This window comes from Lissotriton helveticus, chromosome 7 (genome assembly GCF_964261635.1).
Source record: "Lissotriton helveticus chromosome 7, aLisHel1.1, whole genome shotgun sequence".
Classification (NCBI taxonomy): Eukaryota; Metazoa; Chordata; class Amphibia; order Caudata; family Salamandridae; genus Lissotriton; species Lissotriton helveticus.
Window position 1 is genome coordinate 562,556,946 of NC_136068.1, and position 18,565 is coordinate 562,575,510.

Sequence of the window (18,565 nt, forward strand, 5' to 3'; positions counted from 1 at the left end):
TGCTGTTAGGGATTATTGGCGGCAGGTGCATGAAGCACTGGAAGCAATGGTGGGGGAGACCTTTGATGCGAATCCCCTAATCATGCTGGTTGGATATACGCTAGCTCTGCCTAAAGCATGCAGGAAATTCATTGATATAGCTCCCCTATTAGCCAAAAGGAGGGTGGCATGTCGATGGGGACGGGGAAGGGCACCGAAGTTCAAGGACTGGCTCACTGATATTCTTTACTGTCAGGAGCAGACTGCTGTCTTCGCTGACATGCAGCCGATATCCAGTAGACCTAAAGACATATGGGGGCCATTGACCACCTATATACTATCACGCAGTGAGGATGACAGAGATTCGAATGGGGATGAAACTCCTAGCGCTGTTTGAGACAGAATTGGTTATTCCCCTTTACCGCCATAATGTAATACCTGGCAATTGCCGCACTGATGCAATCCGAATTCCCCTCAATGTACAGCCATGGGCTCTAAATTGTAAATTGTACTCCTGTTTTACTCTGCTACTTTCTCCTCCCGGATGATGTCAAGATATGTGTTATACCCCGACATATGATGCTTGCAGTACTACCTGTATTGTGTTGAGTTAATGCTGCTTCACCTGCTTCCTTTCACTGGGTGACTTGTTCGTCTTCTAATTGCTGCATTGTATTGTGATATGATTGCTCGGTTAACTGTATGGGATACGCACTGAACTCTCTCTGTATGCTTGTTTTTTCATTAAGAAAAATTTAAAATAAAGTTTTTAAAAAAAGGAAGGGATGGCAGGAAAAGTATAGAAGATTTGTGTGTGGTGAGATGGTGTGGAGAGAAAATAGAGAACCTAGGACTGACCCATGAGGGCCTCCATCTAGTAGAGAGGTCAGTGAAGACCTCATGAACACCAACTCCACCTAGAAAGATCAGTCCGATAGGCTAAAGGAGTATTCAACCTCAACCTGAGTGTGTTCCTTCATGTAAAATAATGCAAAATCGTTATAATTTACAGATATGTAAAAATGTGTAAATGCGAATCCTATATGCGATCAATAAACAGAGGTTTAAAAAAAAAAATTAACCAAAGGAGAACCATTGGTGTTCAGAGCCTTTAATGCCAGTGGTTTTAATGTGGGATGTGTCCAGTGTCATATGTCTCCATAGATCAATAGGCTTGAGGATAGAAGATGGATGATTGTAGTGAGCTGAAAAGGTGAATCTAGTAGCATAGAGAAGAAAGGGGGAAGGGATAATGGATGATAGTCGATCAGGAAAGGTCAGTGGTTGATGCTTGATTTGCTATTTGAAGATTTTCCAAAACAGTTTCAGCTTTGAGATATGATTTTGGTATGTCAGTGAATTAATTTTGTGATCAGGAAAGGTCAGTGGTTGATGCTTGATTTGCTATTTGAAGATTTTCCAAAACAGTTTCAGCTTTGAGATATGATTTTGGTATGTCAGTGAATTAATTTTGTAATGATCTCATGGTGCTGTTTGGTTCCTTCATTCATTATCCAGACATGCATGATTTAAATAGGATAGCAGTTATTATCATCTCATTGGTCTTCTGAATAAACATACTGGGCCTAATTTACAAATTACACTTTGTAGTATGTTTTGTAGTACTCGTGTAGTATGTTTGTAGTACTACACTAGTACTATACAACTAACTATAACTTGCTATTTAAAAATGCTCCACTTTTGTTGATGACTTACACGTGTAACGTATACTTTTGTAGTAAGTCCAGCACTACACATAGCCAATCACTGGTACTGCAACATCCTCCCATAGAAAATAATGGAGGCAGTGACTCAAAATAAAACCTCATATTAAATAATGATAAATTAAATTAGAATATTTAAAATAATTACAAATATATATAATGGTAAAATAAATGTAAAAGTACATATTTAGTATGTCATAATAAAATAATGATTAACCTATTTTTAATTTTAAAAAAGTGGAACACAGAGGAGGAGCTTGGCGGGCATCCGTGATGGCCGCGTGAGCACAGCGCTCTCCGGACCCCCGCCACTCCCGGCATGATATCCTGAACATATCCTGATTCTTCACGAGGATTTGTATAGAGGACACTGGGCTGATCTTCCTGTGGTTTTTGGACTTTGATTTGGACCAGGGGCGCCGAAGATACGACGACTCAAACTTTCGGTGTCCGCCCTCGTGGTGCGCCCGGGCCTGGGTGAGGCATTGTGGCCGTCTCTGAGTTGAACAACAGCGGCAGGGGGATTCGACTCGTGGGTCCCCCTCTTAAGTTTCGGTTTCGATTCTGCCTCAGACTGAGACATGTGGCAGAGTAGTCTGGCCCTTGCTGGATCCAGCGCACGAGACTGCTGTTGTGCCTTTGGCTAGCTTATCGTTCTTCCGGGCTGGTTCACACCTGGTGGTACCCTCACCGCTGCCTTTTGGCCCCAACGCCCTACTCTCCTGCTGCCATTTCCATCGGGTCGAGTGTTTCCCTAGGGATGCGGTCTCCAGCATGGCGGGCAGAGGGGACCGAGAGACACGGAAGACCAAAACGCCCCTGCGTGGGGGCCCGATCCAGTCTAACGTTATGGACCGATACACCCATACGAAGGGGTCTCCTGGAGCCGCCTTGCCTGGCCCGAGTGTAGTCGACCACACTGTGGACTCGTCGACAGAGCCGTCCTTGCAGGACATCATGGGCGCCATTTCTGGCATGCGGGAAACGATAGGCCAACAGTATGAAGCTTTGGCCCACAAAATCGACACCGTGGCCATTGATGTGAACTTGATTCGGGCCGACTTATCTAAAACTAATGAGAAGGTGAAGTCGTTGGATCTCAAGTCATCCAGCCTTACGGCCGACGTCTCGGAGATACAGACGGAGATTGGCAATCTCCGAAGGGTGAACGATCTCATGACCCGGCGCTTGGAGGACTTTGAAAACAGGGCTCGTCGTTGCAACGTGCGTGTGGTTGGCGTTCCGGAAAATCCGGACCCGCATTCTGTTGATCTCCTGGTCGAGGACCTGATACAGAACCACCTCTCTCCGTCTGGGTTGAGTAAATTCTTCGCAGTGGAACGTGCCCATCGTGTTCCGGGAGGCCAGGGCAAGCCGGGCGCCCCGCCGAGGCCCATTGTTGCGAAACTCTTTCACTATAGGGACCGGGACGCTATCCTGCAGGCATCGCGTGTGAAGGGCCCGGTGGCCTTTGAGAATGCCACGGTGAACTTCTACCCGGACTTTTCTCAATTGGTGCAGAAACAGCGTATGGGCTTCCGTGGAGTCAAGAAGCGTCTCCGAGACATGGGACTGCGCTACGCTATGCTTTTTCCGACCAGGCTGCGAGTTGAGTACAATGACCGGACCTTTTTCTTTGATCGACCTGAGTCGGTGAATGACTGGCTGGACTCACTGCCGGACCGACCTCCTGGGACTGAGCCTGCCGACCACCCGGGTGGTGCCGAGGGTGGTATAGAGAGCTGAATTACTTGTCTATGCCCGGGTCTCCGAGCAGCGTAACTTCTTCTGGGATTTTATGCCTAAGTGCCTCTGTTTTCTGTGTGTTCTCCTCGTTCTTTGTCTTGATTGGGGTGGCGGGTGGGACAGGGCCTTTCCTCCTCCGGGGTCTTTTTGTAGAAGGGGGTTCTTGGGCGACAGGCACACTGCATGTTGGGGTGGCTCTTTAGCTTCTTGCAGGGGTGCAGGGTGGGGGGTGTTTTCTTGTTAGTTGGGGGGTGGGTTGATGGGAAGTTTGTTGTTTGTGTTTTGTTTTTTCAAGGCGATTCTATTTTGCTACTGATGTTTTCTGTGTCATGCTCATTGGGGGGGGGTTTCGGCATCACTGTGTGGGATGGGGGGTAGCGGGTTGAGGTTTATTTCGTGGAATGGCAATGGTCTGGGGGATCGTATAAAGCGGGGTGTGGTGTTGCGATGTCTAAGACGCTTGTCTCCTGATATTGTTTTTCTACAGGAGACCCATCTGGTGGGCAATACATGTCGTGCAATGAATAGGTGGGGCTACCGCCTCGTCGCGCATTCGGGGTTTACCACGGGATCCAGGGGGGTGGGTATCCTTGTTCGGGCTTCCCTCCCCCTGGCGATTGATGATGTGATCCTTGATGATCGGGGGCGTTTCGCCGTCCTCGTGGGACGCTATGAGGGTCGGACCCTTTCCCTGTTTGCCGTTTATGTGCCCCCGGTCTGCAGACCTCTACCTTTTCCGATTTGGGTCGAGTGTTGTTGAGCCTTCCTGACAGTACTCTTTTCATAGCGGGTGATTTTAATTCTGTGTTCTCCGGTCTACGTGACCGTCACCCCCCTAGGGACACTCCTTCGGCCCAACAATGGCTGGGTGGGTTTCTGGATACTTTTGGTTTGGTGGATTGTTGGAGACTCATGCACCCTACTCAGCTTCAATACACTTTCCATTCCGGGGCCCATGGGAGTCTGTCTAGACTGGATTATTTCCTGATGCCGGCGGCGCAGTCGTCGGCTGTTCGGGAGATTAGACACCTCCCCCGGGGCATCTCTCACCACTCTCCGCTCTGGCTTTGTTTTGAGGTGGGGGTGGTGGCGGCAGGCCGGGTGGCTCCTATCAATCCATGGTACCTCGCCTCCCCCGAGACCCGTGGTCTCCTGATCAAGTCATTGGACAATTATTTTCTAGACAACGAGGGGTCTGTCTCCTCTGCGGTGTCCCTATGGGAGGCATTTAAGACAGTGATCCGTGGGCAGGCCCTTTCCCTTATTGCTGAATCCAGGAAGGCGAGGAATCGGGAGTTGGTGGACCTTGAGAGGGAAATTGTCGAGATGGAGGCTGACCTGGAATCGAATGTTACTCCTGGTAAACTTCACGCCCTGGGTCTGAAACAATTTGCTTATAAGTCTCTGGTTACGGACGCGGCCAAAATGATGTTTCGGGAGCAACAGGGTCGTTTGTATGATGTGGGGGACAAAGCGGGTAAATTGCTGGCGTGGTTAGACAAGAAGGAGAGGGCGAATCGTGTGGTGCCAGTGATTCAGACTTTGAATGGTACGAAAGTGTCTGATCCAGTTGAAATAGTGGAATGTTTTGCGGACTATTTTCGTGTGGTTTATTCCTCTGTGTCTGAGCGTGATGTTGATGACTCTCGCCTCCTGTTGCGCGATATAGCTCTGCCCTGTGTCTCCGATTTAGACCGAGTCTTTTTGGAGTCTCCCTTCTCTACGGACGAGATAGCGACTGCCATTCGCTCACTCCGTTCGGGCAAGGCTTTGGGCCCGAATGGATTGCCAATTGAGTTGTACAAGTTACGTCCTGATAAGGTGGCGCCCTATCTTCGTAACATGTTTTTGGAGTCCCGGGATCGGGGTATTCTCCCATATGATCAACGTCTGGCTACGATCGTTGTTATTCCCAAAGAAGGTAAACCCCGGGACCTTTGTTCGTCTTATAGGCCCATTTCGCTGTTGAATGTCGAACCTAAGGTTCTGGCTAAGCTCCTCGCTACCCGCCTCCTGACGGTTATCAGCAGCTTGATTCATCCGGATCAATCCGGATTTATCCCGCATCGCAACACGGCTCTTAACCTGCGTCGTCTCCACGGTGCCATTGCGAGGGCGGGGCTTCTGACGGAGCCGGCCATTTTGGCTTCGCTGGATGCCTCGATGGCCTTTGATACAGTAGAATGGCCCTATCTTTGGGCGGCTCTCGAGAAATTTGGTTTCGGCCCTGGGTTTATTGGTTGGGTGAAATTGTTATACGCCGAACCCTTGGCACAGGTTGTGGTCAATGGTCGAGTTTCTGTCCCCTTTTGTCTTGGTAGGGGGACCCGACAGGGGTGCCCCTTGTCTCCGTTGCTTTTTGCACTTGCCTTGGAGCCGTTAGCTGCGTGGCTTCGATGGGAACCTTCCCTCAAAGGGATCCGTTGGTCACCAGATTTTGAGGACCGCGTCTCGCTTTACGCGGATGACATTCTTCTCTACCTTACCTCCCCGCGCAAGTCTTTAAATGTCTTATTTGACGTTCTCACTTCGTTTGGTGCTAACTCGGGTCTGGTCATTAATTGGGCTAAGTCCTGTGTGTATGTTCTCTCGGGTGTTCTGCCCCCATTGCCGGATAGATTTCCTATTCAGGTTGTCCAGTCTGGCTTCAAATATCTGGGGATCTTTATTACGCTGGATTCTTCACTCCGGTTCGAGCGTAATCTCCTCCCCCCGCTTCTTAGATTGCGACTGGATGTGGCCCGCTGGCGTAAGTTACCCCTGTCTCCTCTGGGCAGGGCTGCCCTTTTTAAAATGATGTCTTTGCCACGATTCCTATACGCCCTTCAGAATTCCTATGACGACGTTCCCGCAACCTATTTCCGAGAGATCGAGAGTCTCCAAAGGCAACTGATTTGGGACGGGCGTCCGCGTATTGCCCTTGCGAAACTTACCATCCCTTGGTATGACGGGGGCATGGCGCTCCCTGATATCAAAAGATATTATTGGGCTACCCAGCTGTCTGCCATTAATCATGCAATGTATTCCCCGGGTCGGGATCCGGCCTTTGAGATGGATAGACTCCAGCTGCCGGGAGGGGATTTTAATAGAGCCCTTTATTCCAGATCGGCTGGGCGCCATCTTACGGGCCCGTCCAGGATCGCAGTCAGTGTGTGGCGCGCCGCGAATGTGAGTTTGGGATGGGAGAATCGACTGACAATGGCGACTCCACTTTATGCCTCTGAACGTTTGGGATGTCTCTGGTCTACTAAGGGCTTTGACCGCTGGGATATGATTGGAATATGTAAAGTGGGTGATGTCTGTGTAAAAGGTGAAGTGAAGTCCTTCGAGGCCCTTCGGGCCGAATATGACTTGGGTGATAGAGAATTTTTTCGATATCTGCAGGTCCGACATGCTCTGGCCTCTGTCCTGGCTCCTGGCGTGACCCTGCCCGAGTCCTCCCCCCTCGAGGATCGCATACTGGATGGCCACCTTCCCGATAGCACTATCTCCCTGATTTACAAGAAACTGATTAATAATCGCGCTGACTTACTGGTCCGGCTTAGGGAGGTTTGGATCGGTGACGGGCTAGACCTGGATGACGAGGACTGGCAATCGGCGCTCTCTTCTCCGAAAGAGGTCGCCATCCCCGCCCGTCTCCGTTTGGTTCAGCTTAAGATCCTCCACCGGGTGTATGTAACTGGTCCGCGTCTGGTAGTGATGGGTTTCTCCCCGGATGGTTTATGCAAACGTGGTTGTGGGATGAGTGCTACATTTCTGCATATTATTTGGGAGTGCCCTGCGGTGGCGGCCTACTGGACTGATGTGCATGCGGTAATGACTGTTGTGACTGGAATTGCCCTGCGGCCTGAGGCCCGACGGTGCCTGCTGAACGTGTGGGAACCCACCGACTACTCTGTGGCCCAGACTAGATGGGCGACCTTGGGCTACATGGTCGCAAAGCGGGACATTGCGCAACTCTGGGGCGCCTCTAGACCTCCCGATGCTTCTGTGTGGGAGGATAACATGGACTGGTCCATGTTTCGCGAGAAGACCGTCTATGTAGCTAGGGGCAGGCCCAGGGCGTGGACGAAGATTTGGGGTCAGTGGAACGACTATCGTGGGAATATTTGTACCCCTCCCTTGGTTGACCCACCCGTTGTGACCCTGTCCCCCTAGGCAGATGTTCCCGAAATCTCTCATGCTGTTCTGTGATTTTCTTATCCTCCCTACTGTCCCCCCCCCCCACACCTTGCCGAGTCCCGTTGATTGTGCTTTTGTGTTCCTGATTGTTAACTTCCCCTCCGCCTTCTGGGCTGACTTTGATTAGTATGCATTCGCCTTTTTCTAGTTCGTTGTTTTTGTATGTATAAAATGAAAATTGTTGTGTCCTGTCCGATAATTTGAGTAACAGTTGAAGTTTGACTTCTGCCTGACCACGGGAGAGCACTTATGCTTCTCACGTTGTGCTTTGCTGTTAGCGGCCAGCCCGTGTGGTTGTAGGCCCATCTTTGTAACTCTTATTTGATTGCTCAATAAAAGTTTTTAACCCAAAAAAAAAAAAAAAAAGTGGAACATTAAATTGTGTTAAAAATAATAAACTTAATTTTAATTTATAATATGCATTTCTTTTAATAATTATTAATGCATAGTAAAAAATTAATTTTTCTTCAGGTGGGATTTACATTTTTAAAATTTAAACTTCAGAAAAAGAATATTGATAGGAAAGTTGCTGCTCAGCCGTGCTACCCCATTTGGGTAATAATCTCACTTGTTCCCAGATTTAGAGATTAGAGAACATCCTTCTCCTCTCTGAACACTCTATCGCCACCTTTAAGCCCTCCCTTAACTCAGCCCCCTCCTGCACACCATTCCCGACCTCCAGCCCATGCCGCTGGCCAGCAGACACATTTGCCCTTGCAAACTCCCAAACTACCTCTCGGAGGAGGAAACTCCAGCCCTCCTTGCATCCTACATGACCTCCCACGATGCCCCTCGTCCTCCTAACAAGGAAGTCGATTGCCTGATTCCCACTATCGCAATCAACACCAATAGATCATCATCCTTCCATAATAGAGGGGTAAACAGCAACAACTTAGCACAAGTACGTTTAACCACCCTTCTTACAACATTCGTACCAATGCTCCACTCTCTGGCCTCCTTATTAACTGATGTTCAACTGTGAGGCACGTCTCTGACATCGCTGCTCTCGTCCTAAGCCATAAAACGGATGTAGCTATCCTAACCGAGTCATGGATCAATGATTCCTCATCTCCTAACCTTGATTTATTGGTCCCGCCTAGCTATAACATCATTAGACTTGATAGACAAATAAAAAAAAAAAGGGGAGGCATTGCATGCATCTACCGCTCAGACCTCCTTGTCCCAGAACTCCATGCAGAACCCACAGACTCCTGTGAATATCTTGCTCTCTCCATTAGTAACAACGCTACTCAGTTATGCAAATTGCACATCTTCTACCACCTCCCAGCAAGAACAACACTTTCACGGATCTCCTCTTAGAAATCATCACTGCTAAGGTCTTCCCCCACTCCAATGACATTTTCCTTGGTGACTTTAATATGCAATGGAACGACCTCAATGATTCCCAAGTCAACGCTGTCAAAGTCTTCCTCGCTGACCAATCACTCACCCAGGCGTTCACCCTACCTACCCACACAAAAGGCGCAACTTTAGATTGGATAATCGCTAAGGTATCAGCGGTCAGTCTGAATTCAATTGAGCCATGCGACTGGTCAGACCACCACACCATCACCTTCACTATACCTGACTACCACCTGAAATGTCTTAGGCAACCGGGGAAACCAAAACACTGGCTCAGAGACACTAAGAACCTTGACCTTGAGAAGCTGACAGCTCGCTGCGTGTGCGACCTTCACCCCCCCAATCTTTCTAAGGTCAACGACCTCACAGAACACTACAATTCGACTATGACTAACATTTTGGATGATCTGGCCCAGTTAAAGCTCAAAAGGTCCCTAATCAAAGACCAAAACCCCTGGTTCAGCGTGCCCCTCAATAGCGGAAGGAGAGCTCTCCGACTTAAAGAAAGAAACTGGAAACAGCACCCCTCAGCCCCCCTTCTTAAACTTTTTCACCCGGCCAGAAATACTTCCAACAAGAATATCCTCTTGTCCAAAGAAGAGTTCTTCATATCAGAACTGGAAAATGCCAAGAACAGACCCCGCAAACTCTTCGAAATAGTCAAACCTCAATCAAACAAACTAGCAAAGTCATCAAAAGAAACAACTAAATCCCTAATAACCTGCGATGAGTTCTCCCCCTTCTTCACATCCAAAATCAACTCGCTAGGTAACAAACTCAATGCCACCTACCTGCCCTTCTCCTCCTACTGGAGCCCTTCTCCCCTCTCGTCCCCTTCAAACAACACCCCAAAACAAGGCTCACTGGTCCAACTTCGAACTTTATGATGACCAGACCATCTAAAAAATTCTAGCCTCCTTAAAACCGAACCCACTTCAACGACCCTCTCCCTGCCAACTGTTTGGCAGCGACCTCCCCACTCATCGTTCCCATCTGGACCACAATTATCAACGCTTCCCTTCTTCAAGGGTCCACACCTGACTCCCTGAAAACTGAGCAAGTCATCCCCATCCTAAAAAACCCACTCTGAACCTGAAAATTCCAGACAGCTTCAGACCTATTTTGAATATTCCTCTTCTTGCGAAAGTGCTGGAGAAAGGTGTGCAGCTACAACTAAGCCAACACGCCGCTGATTTCAATTTATTTGACGATTTCCAATCTGGGTTCAGGCCTGGGCATAGCACTTAAACCACTATTCTCCACATCGTAGGCAATGCTCTCCTAGCCCTTGACCAAGACAAAATATGTCTCTTGATCCTTCTGGATCTCTCCTCAGCCTTCGGCACCGTCAACCATGAGAAACTTCTTGAACACCTCGAACATAGGATGGGCCTAGGAGGTACCGTCATCAAATGGTTTGGTTCCTTCCTCCAGAACCGCACCCAGGATTTCTTAGTCAACAACAACCTATCTGCTCCTTCCCCGATCTCTATTGGTGTCCCTCAGGGCTCTACTCTGTCCCCTACCCTCTTTAATCTCTACCTTGAACCACTAGCTGAAAATCTTCGCACGGCCAACATCTCCTTCCACGTGTATGCTGACTACACTCAGATATACATCGAAATCTCTTCTCTTGAGGAGATTACCTATCTGAACAATGCCCTGAATCTGACTGTTCAATGGCTCACCAACAACCAGCTCGAATTAAATGCCCAGAAAACGGAGTTCTTTCTCAACTTCGCCCCCCCCCCCCAAAAAAAAATCCAATGACATCCCCGAATGGATTAACTTGATCACAGCACTCAACTGCATGCCAACCATAGTGGATTCTGCCAAATCGCTCGGGATAACCCTGGACAGCAACCTGAATATGCGTGAACACATCAATTTGTTTGCCAAAACTGCCAGGTTCCATCTTAGCTACTTGAGAAAACTAAAACCCTTCCTTGACTCTGCATACCTAAAAACCACAGTTCAGGCGTTAGTCATCTCCAGAATTGAATACGGCTGCTCTACCCTCTCTGGCCTACCAAAGACTTCGACTGCCCTGCTAAAAGCTTGCCTCAAAGCAGCAGCTAGACTCTTATCTGGCTCATAAAAATTATTTTACCACATTTCACCACATCTGAAGGCCTTGAACTGGCTTCCTCTTGAAGGCAGAATCCAGATTGAGCTTGCCTGTATCACTCACAAAGCCTTGTACATGAACACCCCAAAGTATCTCGCCCAGAAAATTGTGATATCTGGGAGAACCAGAAACTCCTGGTCCGCCAGAGACCGTGTGCTCCAGCCACCCCGCTTCTGCAATGAAAAAACATATAACCCAGCATTTTCTGGGGCCGCCCCAAGAATCTGGAACTCGCTATATCTCCCTTCATCAGAAAAATTCCTACTTTGTTGCGCTTCAAAAAGGAAGCAAAAACCTTCCTAATGAGCACATTCCTCCATTAACTCTCCTTTATTATGCATTCCGCCTTTTCATGGCCTATGTTTCTGTGCATTATCTCCTGTATTGCTTGGCCTTCTCCATGTATCAATTGTTCCCTTTGTTTTATTGCTGACATGCCGCTCGCTGCTTTTGGTCCTGTACTGTTTATTGTAGATAGCTCTGACTTTTATCCTACGGTAGTCAATTCCCTAACCCCATCCTTGTATTTTGCCTATGCCTATACTGTACGCAACGTGTTTATCCGTGTAAAGCGCTCGGCTACCCCAACTGGTCATGTTCGTGCTATCTAAAACCTATCTAAAACCTCAAATAAATAAATTAAATAAAATAGAGTGTTCAACTGTTTATTTCTTTCATAACGTAGCTATATTTAAAAAAACAGATTATTGAATTATTTAAACTGCTAGTCATTGCGGCACAGTGAATGTATTTATCTATCAGGGAGACCAGTATCAAAATCTGTTTATTCTGTGATCTAATCTTTCGGTACACAGTCTAGATGTTAAATGTGTTTCATAGTCAATGTGTTAAACCTATGCATTTTGTAAAATTTAGAAACATTTAAAAAAAAAAATAAATATTTGCAAAGTTTTATATAGCGCTGGCTAGACCTGGAGGTATCAGAGTGCTTTACATGAGGATCAGAGAGTTACAGGATACGTAGTTATATCAGTTGAATCAGCTATTTACAGGTTACATAGTTGCATCAATTTGTACCAAAGAATCACAGAGGGAGAGGGAGAGGGAGAGGGAGAGGGAGAGGGAGGGGTAGGGAAGAAGACATGAATGGGGAGATGAGGAAAAACAATGGGTAGGTGACTGCTCCACCGGGCATCGGCCAGGGTTGCTCGGTATCCGCAGAGTGTGCCAACAGGTTTGGTATCCGCCCAGGGGGTGTCGTCATCGTTCCATCGAGGGGGAAGAGAAGGAGACACAAATGGGGAGACAAGGAAAAACAATGTCCGATGACCGGCTGGATAGGTGACGGCCAAGGGGCCAGAATCCGCAATAGCTGCATAGGACAGCTCCACCGGGCATCGGCTAGGTTGCTCAGGCTCCATGGTAGGTAAATACATTTTTGTTATCTACATCCTTTGAACCAGCGAGGTACGGGTTACATAGTTACATCAGTTTGAATCAAGGAATCACAGAGGGAGGCAGAGGGAGAGGGAAGGAGACACAAATGGGGAGACAAGGAAAACAATGACAGATGACCGGCTGGGTAGGTGACGGCTAAGGGGCCAGACTCCTCTATAGCTGTATAGGACAGCTCCACCGGGCATCGGCCAAGGTTGCTCGGGCTCCGCAGTAGGTAAAAACAGTTTTGGGGTCCGCCCAGGAGACGTCATCATAGTTCCATCAAAAGCATCTGGTGATTCTGACTGCTGGGTTTGAGTTTTAGCTGGGCGGTGGGAGCATAAATTGATCCACGTAGAGGCCTGTTTTGGTGCACCCAATGCTTAGGCGCCCTCATAGAAACAGCTTACAATAATACCAAAATACCTTTTTTGGTGGCATATATGCAGCTCAGTGAGTTCTCTTCGCTGCGGCGGTGTACTCCCCCTCCGGTATGCGGCTTCTTTGCATAGATGAGGCACGTAATGGTGTCTATCTGGTATGTAGAGGCCATGTCAGTAGCACATTGCATTAGTTGTGAACCAAGGCGGCCATCTTAAAGTCAGGCATGGAGTGTGGCTCTGTGTATCATTTCACTGCAGTCCGCGCTCTTGCTGGTGAGTGTGGGGGGGTCAGGGTGTCTCCACAAGTCTCCTAATCGGGCACTGCGCCTGTATCTCTATGACCCGTGGCCACAAGTCTTTTAGGCTCTCTCCCTGCGGTTGCCATTTTGGAGTCAGGCCGCTAGTCTCACCCCCATCATAGATCTAGGCCTTTAGCCTCAGTAATCTGCAGGGCCGGTGGTCATCCTCCCGAGCTAACTGCAGGCATCGCTTACTGCGGGCATCGCGTGTGGCATGTGCGGGCCCCCCCACAGCTCACCTTCTATGACGGTGTGCTCCCGGGCCCCCTTGTTGACACCAAGGGCTGCTGGATGTTTCAAATGAATTGTGTATCCAGACATCAATTATTGCTTTATTTATCTGTCAATAAGCTGCTGAGAAGTTTGACACAAAATGCTGTACATCATAGTAGTAACACAGGACAATAGGATAATCACAGTTTGGGGTGAATAACACGAATTTATCATATTAACAGAATATCAGAGACATATTAGTGTGGAAAGTGTTAGTTAAGGTGATTATTGTGCGGTGAGGTGTTCCTTGAAGGCAGGCTTTAACAGTGTGAGCGGAGGGATTGAGAGGATTTGACATCTTTGTTTTTGCACCTGTTATTACTTTGTTCAATTAGTTTTACAACCTGCAGCCGAAATGTTAGTGATGTATTCTCTCTTCTATTATCAGGTCCAATTATTACCAATACCATCTTTTCATTAAGAGCTAAAGATAATCAAGAGCGAAGCCCCGTGAAAATCCAGGATTGTACAAGGAGGCATAGAATGGATGTTTTCCCAAGTAAGATGCTTATCTCTCACCGTAGACCAATGCATATATGTATCTTTCTACTATTAATCGTACTTGCAAAACAAAAATAGTCCATAACCTACTTAAACAACACAAATATCTGGTGTACAGTGGTGTGAAAAAGAGAAAGACACAATGGACGCTAAAACAAGAGACACTCTAGAATGACAATAATGTAGGCACATCATGGAGACAATATACAAACAACAAGCATTTGCAATGCAATAGGTCTCGCATTAGGAAAGTTTGAGCTATTGGTATTGTAAATGACAATTTTTTTATTTATGTTTTGTTTTTGAAAATAGCAAAATTAATAGCTTTGTCATTTACAATGCCAATAGTTATAACTTTCGCAAATATGACACCTATAGCATTTGTAATGCAATATGCGTTGTATTTACGTGACTTACATGTATTGATAATACAAATAACAATGGCTTTTAATTTTTTTCAAAAATTAATACTTAAATAAAAGTTATTGTAATTTATAATGGCAATAGCCTAAACTTTTGTAAATAACTTTTGTGAAGATTATGTTCAGTGTATTTTATTGTGACGAAAATCCAAGAACAGAAGTGAAATATTAACATCTTTTTGTGACATTTGAACCAAGTGTTGTTGAATCGTTGCACAGATTGATGCAGTGGTGGAGCTGAGTGATGTGCTGGTGAACGAGTGATGATGTGGCGTTCAGTGATGCTGTGGTAGCGCACAGTGATGTTGTGGTGCCCCTGAGTGATCCTGTGGTGGTGCGGAGTGATGCTGTATGCTATGCTATGTTTTGTTTTGCTATCCTATGTTTTGTTTTGTTATGCTATGCTATGTTTTGCTATCCTATGCTTTGATTTGTTATGCTAGGCTATGCTGTGTTTTGTTATGCTGTGCTATGTTTTGTTATGCTATGCTATGCTATGTTTTGCTATGCTATGCTTTGTTATGCTCTGCTATGTTTTGTTGTGTTTTATTACGCTATGCTTTGTTTTGCTATGCTATGTTTTGTTTTGTTATGCTATGCTATGTTTTGCTATGCTATTATGTTATGTTTTGCTATGTTTTGTTGTGTTTTGTTAAGCTATGCTATGTTTTGTTGTGTTTTGCTATGTTTTGTTAAGCTGTGTGTTGTGTTTTGTTATGTTATGCTATGTTTTGTTATGTTATGCTATGTTTTGTTATGCTATGTTTTGCTATCCTATGCTTTGTTTTGTTATGCTATGCTATGTTTTGTTGGGGTTTGTTATGCTATGCTATGTTTTGTTGTATTTTGCTATGCTATGTTTTGTTATGCTATGTTTTGTTGTGTTTTATTATGCTATGCTTTATTTTGCTATGCTATGCTTTGTTATGCTATGCTTTGTTATGCTATGCTAAGGTTTGTTTTGTTATGCTATGTTGTTTTGTTATGCTATGCTATGTTTTATATTGCTATGCTATGTTTTGCTATGCTATGTTTTGTTATGTATGCTATGTTTTGTTGTGTTTTGTTATGCTATGTTTTGTTGTGTTTTGCTGTTTTGTTATACTATGCTATGTTTTGTTTTGCTATGCTTTATTATGTTATGCTATGCTTTGTTTTGCTATGCTTTATTATGTTATGCTATGCTTTGTTTTGTTATGCTGTTTTGTTATGCTATGTTTTGTTGTGTTTTGTTATGCTATGCTATGTTTTGTTATGCTATGCTATGTTTTGTTATGCTATGCTGGTGAGGGTGTGTGAGGGTGAGGGTGAGGGTGTGTGAGGGGGTGTGAGGGTGAGGGGGTGTGAGGGTGAGGGGGTGTGGGGGTGAGAGGGTTGTGAGGGTGAGAGGGTTGTGAGGGTGAGTGAGGGGGTGTGAGGGTGAGTGAGGGGGTGTGAGAGGGTGAGTGGGTGTGAGGGGGTGTGAGGGTGAGTGAGGGTGTGTGAGGGTGAGTCAGGGTGTAGGGTTATGAGGGTGAGGGGGTGTGGGGGTGAGTGAGGGTGTGTGACGGTGAGGGTGTGTGAGGGTGAGGGTGTGTGAGGGTGTGTGAGGGTGAGTGAGGGGGTGTGATGGTGTGTGAGGGTGAGTGAGGGTGTGTGAGGGTGTTTGAGGGTGTGTGAGGGTGAGGGTGTGTGAGGGTGAGGGGGAGTGAGGGGGTGTGAGGGTGAGGGGGTGTGTGAGGGTGTGGGGTTGTGAGGGTGAGGGTGTGAGGGTGAGGGCGGTAGAGTGGTAGAGTGAGGGCAGTAGAGAGGGTGTGAGGGCGGTAGAGTGAGGGCGGTAGAGTGGTAGAGGGCGGTAGAGTGGTATAGTGAGGGCGGTAGAGTGAGGGCGGTAGAGTGAGGGTGGTAGAGTGAGGGAGGTGGAGTGGGGGCGGTAGAGTGGTAGAGTGAGGGCGGTAGAGTGGTAGAGTGAGGACGGTAAATTGAGGGCAGTAGAGTGGTAGAGTGAGGCCGGTAGAGTGAGGACGGTAAAGTGAGGGCGGTAGAGTGGTAGAGTGAGGGCGGTAGAGTGAGGGGGGTAGAGTGAGGATGGTAGAGTGAGGGTGGTAGAGTGAGGGCGGTAGAGTGGTAGAGTGAGGGCGGTAGAGTGAGGGCGGTAGAGTGGTAGAGTGAGGGTGGTAGAGTGAGGGTGGTAGAGTGGTAGAGTGAGGGTGGTAGAGTAGGGTGGTAGAGTGAGGGCGGTAGAGTGAGGGCGGTAGAGTGGTAGAGTGAGGGCAGTAGGGTGGTAGAGTGAGGACGGTAAAGTGAGGGCGGTAGAGTGGTAGAGTGAGGGCGGTAGAGTGGTAGAGTGAGGACGGTAAAGTGAGGGCGGTAGAGTGGTAGAGTGAGGGCGGTAGAGTGGTAGAGTGAGGGTGGTAGAGTGAGGGCGGTAGAGAGGGCAGTAGAGTGGTAGAGTGAGGGTGGTAGAGTGAGGGCGGTAGAGTGGTAGAGTGAGGGCGGTAGAGTGGTAGAGTGAGGGCGGTAGAGTGGTAGAGTGAGGGCAGTAGAGTGAGGGCGGTAGAGTGGTAGAGTGAGGGTGGTAGAGTGAGGGCGGTAGAGTGAGAGCGGTAGAGTGAGGGCGGTAGAGTGGTAGAGTGAGGGCGGTAGAGTGGTAGAGTGAGGACGGTAGAGTGGTAGAGTGAGGGCGGTAGGGCGGTAGAGTGAGAGCGGTAGAGTGAGAGCGGTAGAGTGAGGGCGGTAGAGTGGTAGAGTGAGGGCAGTAGACTGGTAGAGTGAGGGCGGTAGAGTGTTAGAGTGAGGGCGGTAGAATGAGGGCGTGAGGGTGGTAGAGTGAGAGTGGTAGAGTGAGGGTGGTAGAGTGGTAGAGTGAGGGCAGTAGACTAGTAGAGTGAGGGTGGTAGAGTGAGGGCGGTTGAGTGGTAGAGTGAGGGCGGTAGAGTGGTAGAGAGGGCGGTAGAGTGAGAGCGGTAGAGTGAGGGCAGTAGAGTGGGGGCGGGAGAGAGGGCAGGGTAGTGGTAGAGTGAGGGTGGTAGAGTGAGGACGGTAGAGTGAGGGCGGTAGAGTGGTAGAGTGAGGGCGGTAAAGTGGTAGAGTGAGGGCGGTAGAGTGGTAGAGTGAGGGCGGTTGAGTGAGGGCGGTAGAGTGAGGGCGGTAGGGCGGTAGAGTGAGAGCGGTAGAGTGAGGGCGGTAGAGTGAGGGCGGTAGAGTGAGGGCGGTAGAGTGGTAGAGTGAGGGCGGTAGAGAGGGCAGTAGAGTGGTAGAGTGAGGACGGTAGAGTGAGGGCGGTAGAGTGGTAGAGTTAGGGCGGTAGAGTGAGAGCGGTAGAGTGAGGGCGGTAGAGTGAGGGCGGTAGAGTGAGGGCGGTAGAGTGAGGGCGGTAGAGTGAGGGCGGTAGAGTGGTAGAGTGAGGGCGGTAGAGTGGTAGAGTGAGGTCGGTAGAGTGAGGGCGGTAGAGTGGTAGAGTGAGGGTGGTAGAGTGAGGGCGGTAGAGTGGTAGAGTGAGGGCGGGAGAGTGGTAGAGTGAGGGCAGTAGAGTGAGGGCAGTAGAGTGAGGGCATGAGGGCGGTAGAGTGGTAGAGTGAGGGTGGTAGAGTGAGGGTGGTAGAGTGGTAGAGTGAGGGTGGTAGAGTGAGGGCGGTAGAGTGGTAGAGCGAGGGCGGTAGAGTGGTAGAGTGAGCGCGGTAGAGTGGTAGAGTGAGCGCGGTAGAGTGGTAGAGTGAGGGCGGTAGGGTGGTAGAGTGAGGGCGGTAGAGTGGTAGAGTGAGGGTGGTAGAGTGAGGGTAGTAGAGTGAGGGTGGTTGAGTGGTAGAGTGAGAGTGGTAGAGTGAGGGCGGTAGAGTGAGGGAGGTAGAGTGGTAGAGTGAAGGCGGTAGGGCGGTAGAGTGAGGGCAGTAGAGTGGTAGAGTGAGGGCGGTAGAGTGGTAGAGTGAGGGCGGTAGAGTGAGGGCGGTAGAGTGAGGGCTGTAGAGTGGTAGAGTGAGGGCGGTAGAGTGGTAGAGTGAGGGCGGTAGAGTGAGGGCGATAGAGTGGTAGAGTGAGGGCGGTAGAGTGAGGGCAGTAGAGTGGTAGAGTGAGGGCGGCACAAGTGCAAAGATAATACAACTGGACAGATGTTTAAAGAAATCTCGGAGTTTTTAGCTCTGGGATTTCGCCTCCCCTGGCCACAGGAGATGCCCAACAAAGCGGGAGA

At 48.3% G+C, this 18,565-nt stretch overlaps 1 protein-coding gene across 2 annotated transcripts in view; it reads left to right on the plus strand.

The window, feature by feature from the left end:
* Window positions 1-18,565, plus strand: part of LOC144768746 (uncharacterized) — a 110,933-nt gene that overhangs the window by 30,086 nt on the left and 62,282 nt on the right. For both annotated transcript variants that reach the window (XM_078652633.1, XM_078652634.1), the window contains exon 3: window positions 13,863-13,973. In XM_078652633.1, coding sequence (XP_078508759.1) covers window positions 13,863-13,973 — 111 coding nt within the window. The remainder of the gene's footprint in view (window positions 1-13,862; window positions 13,974-18,565) is intronic.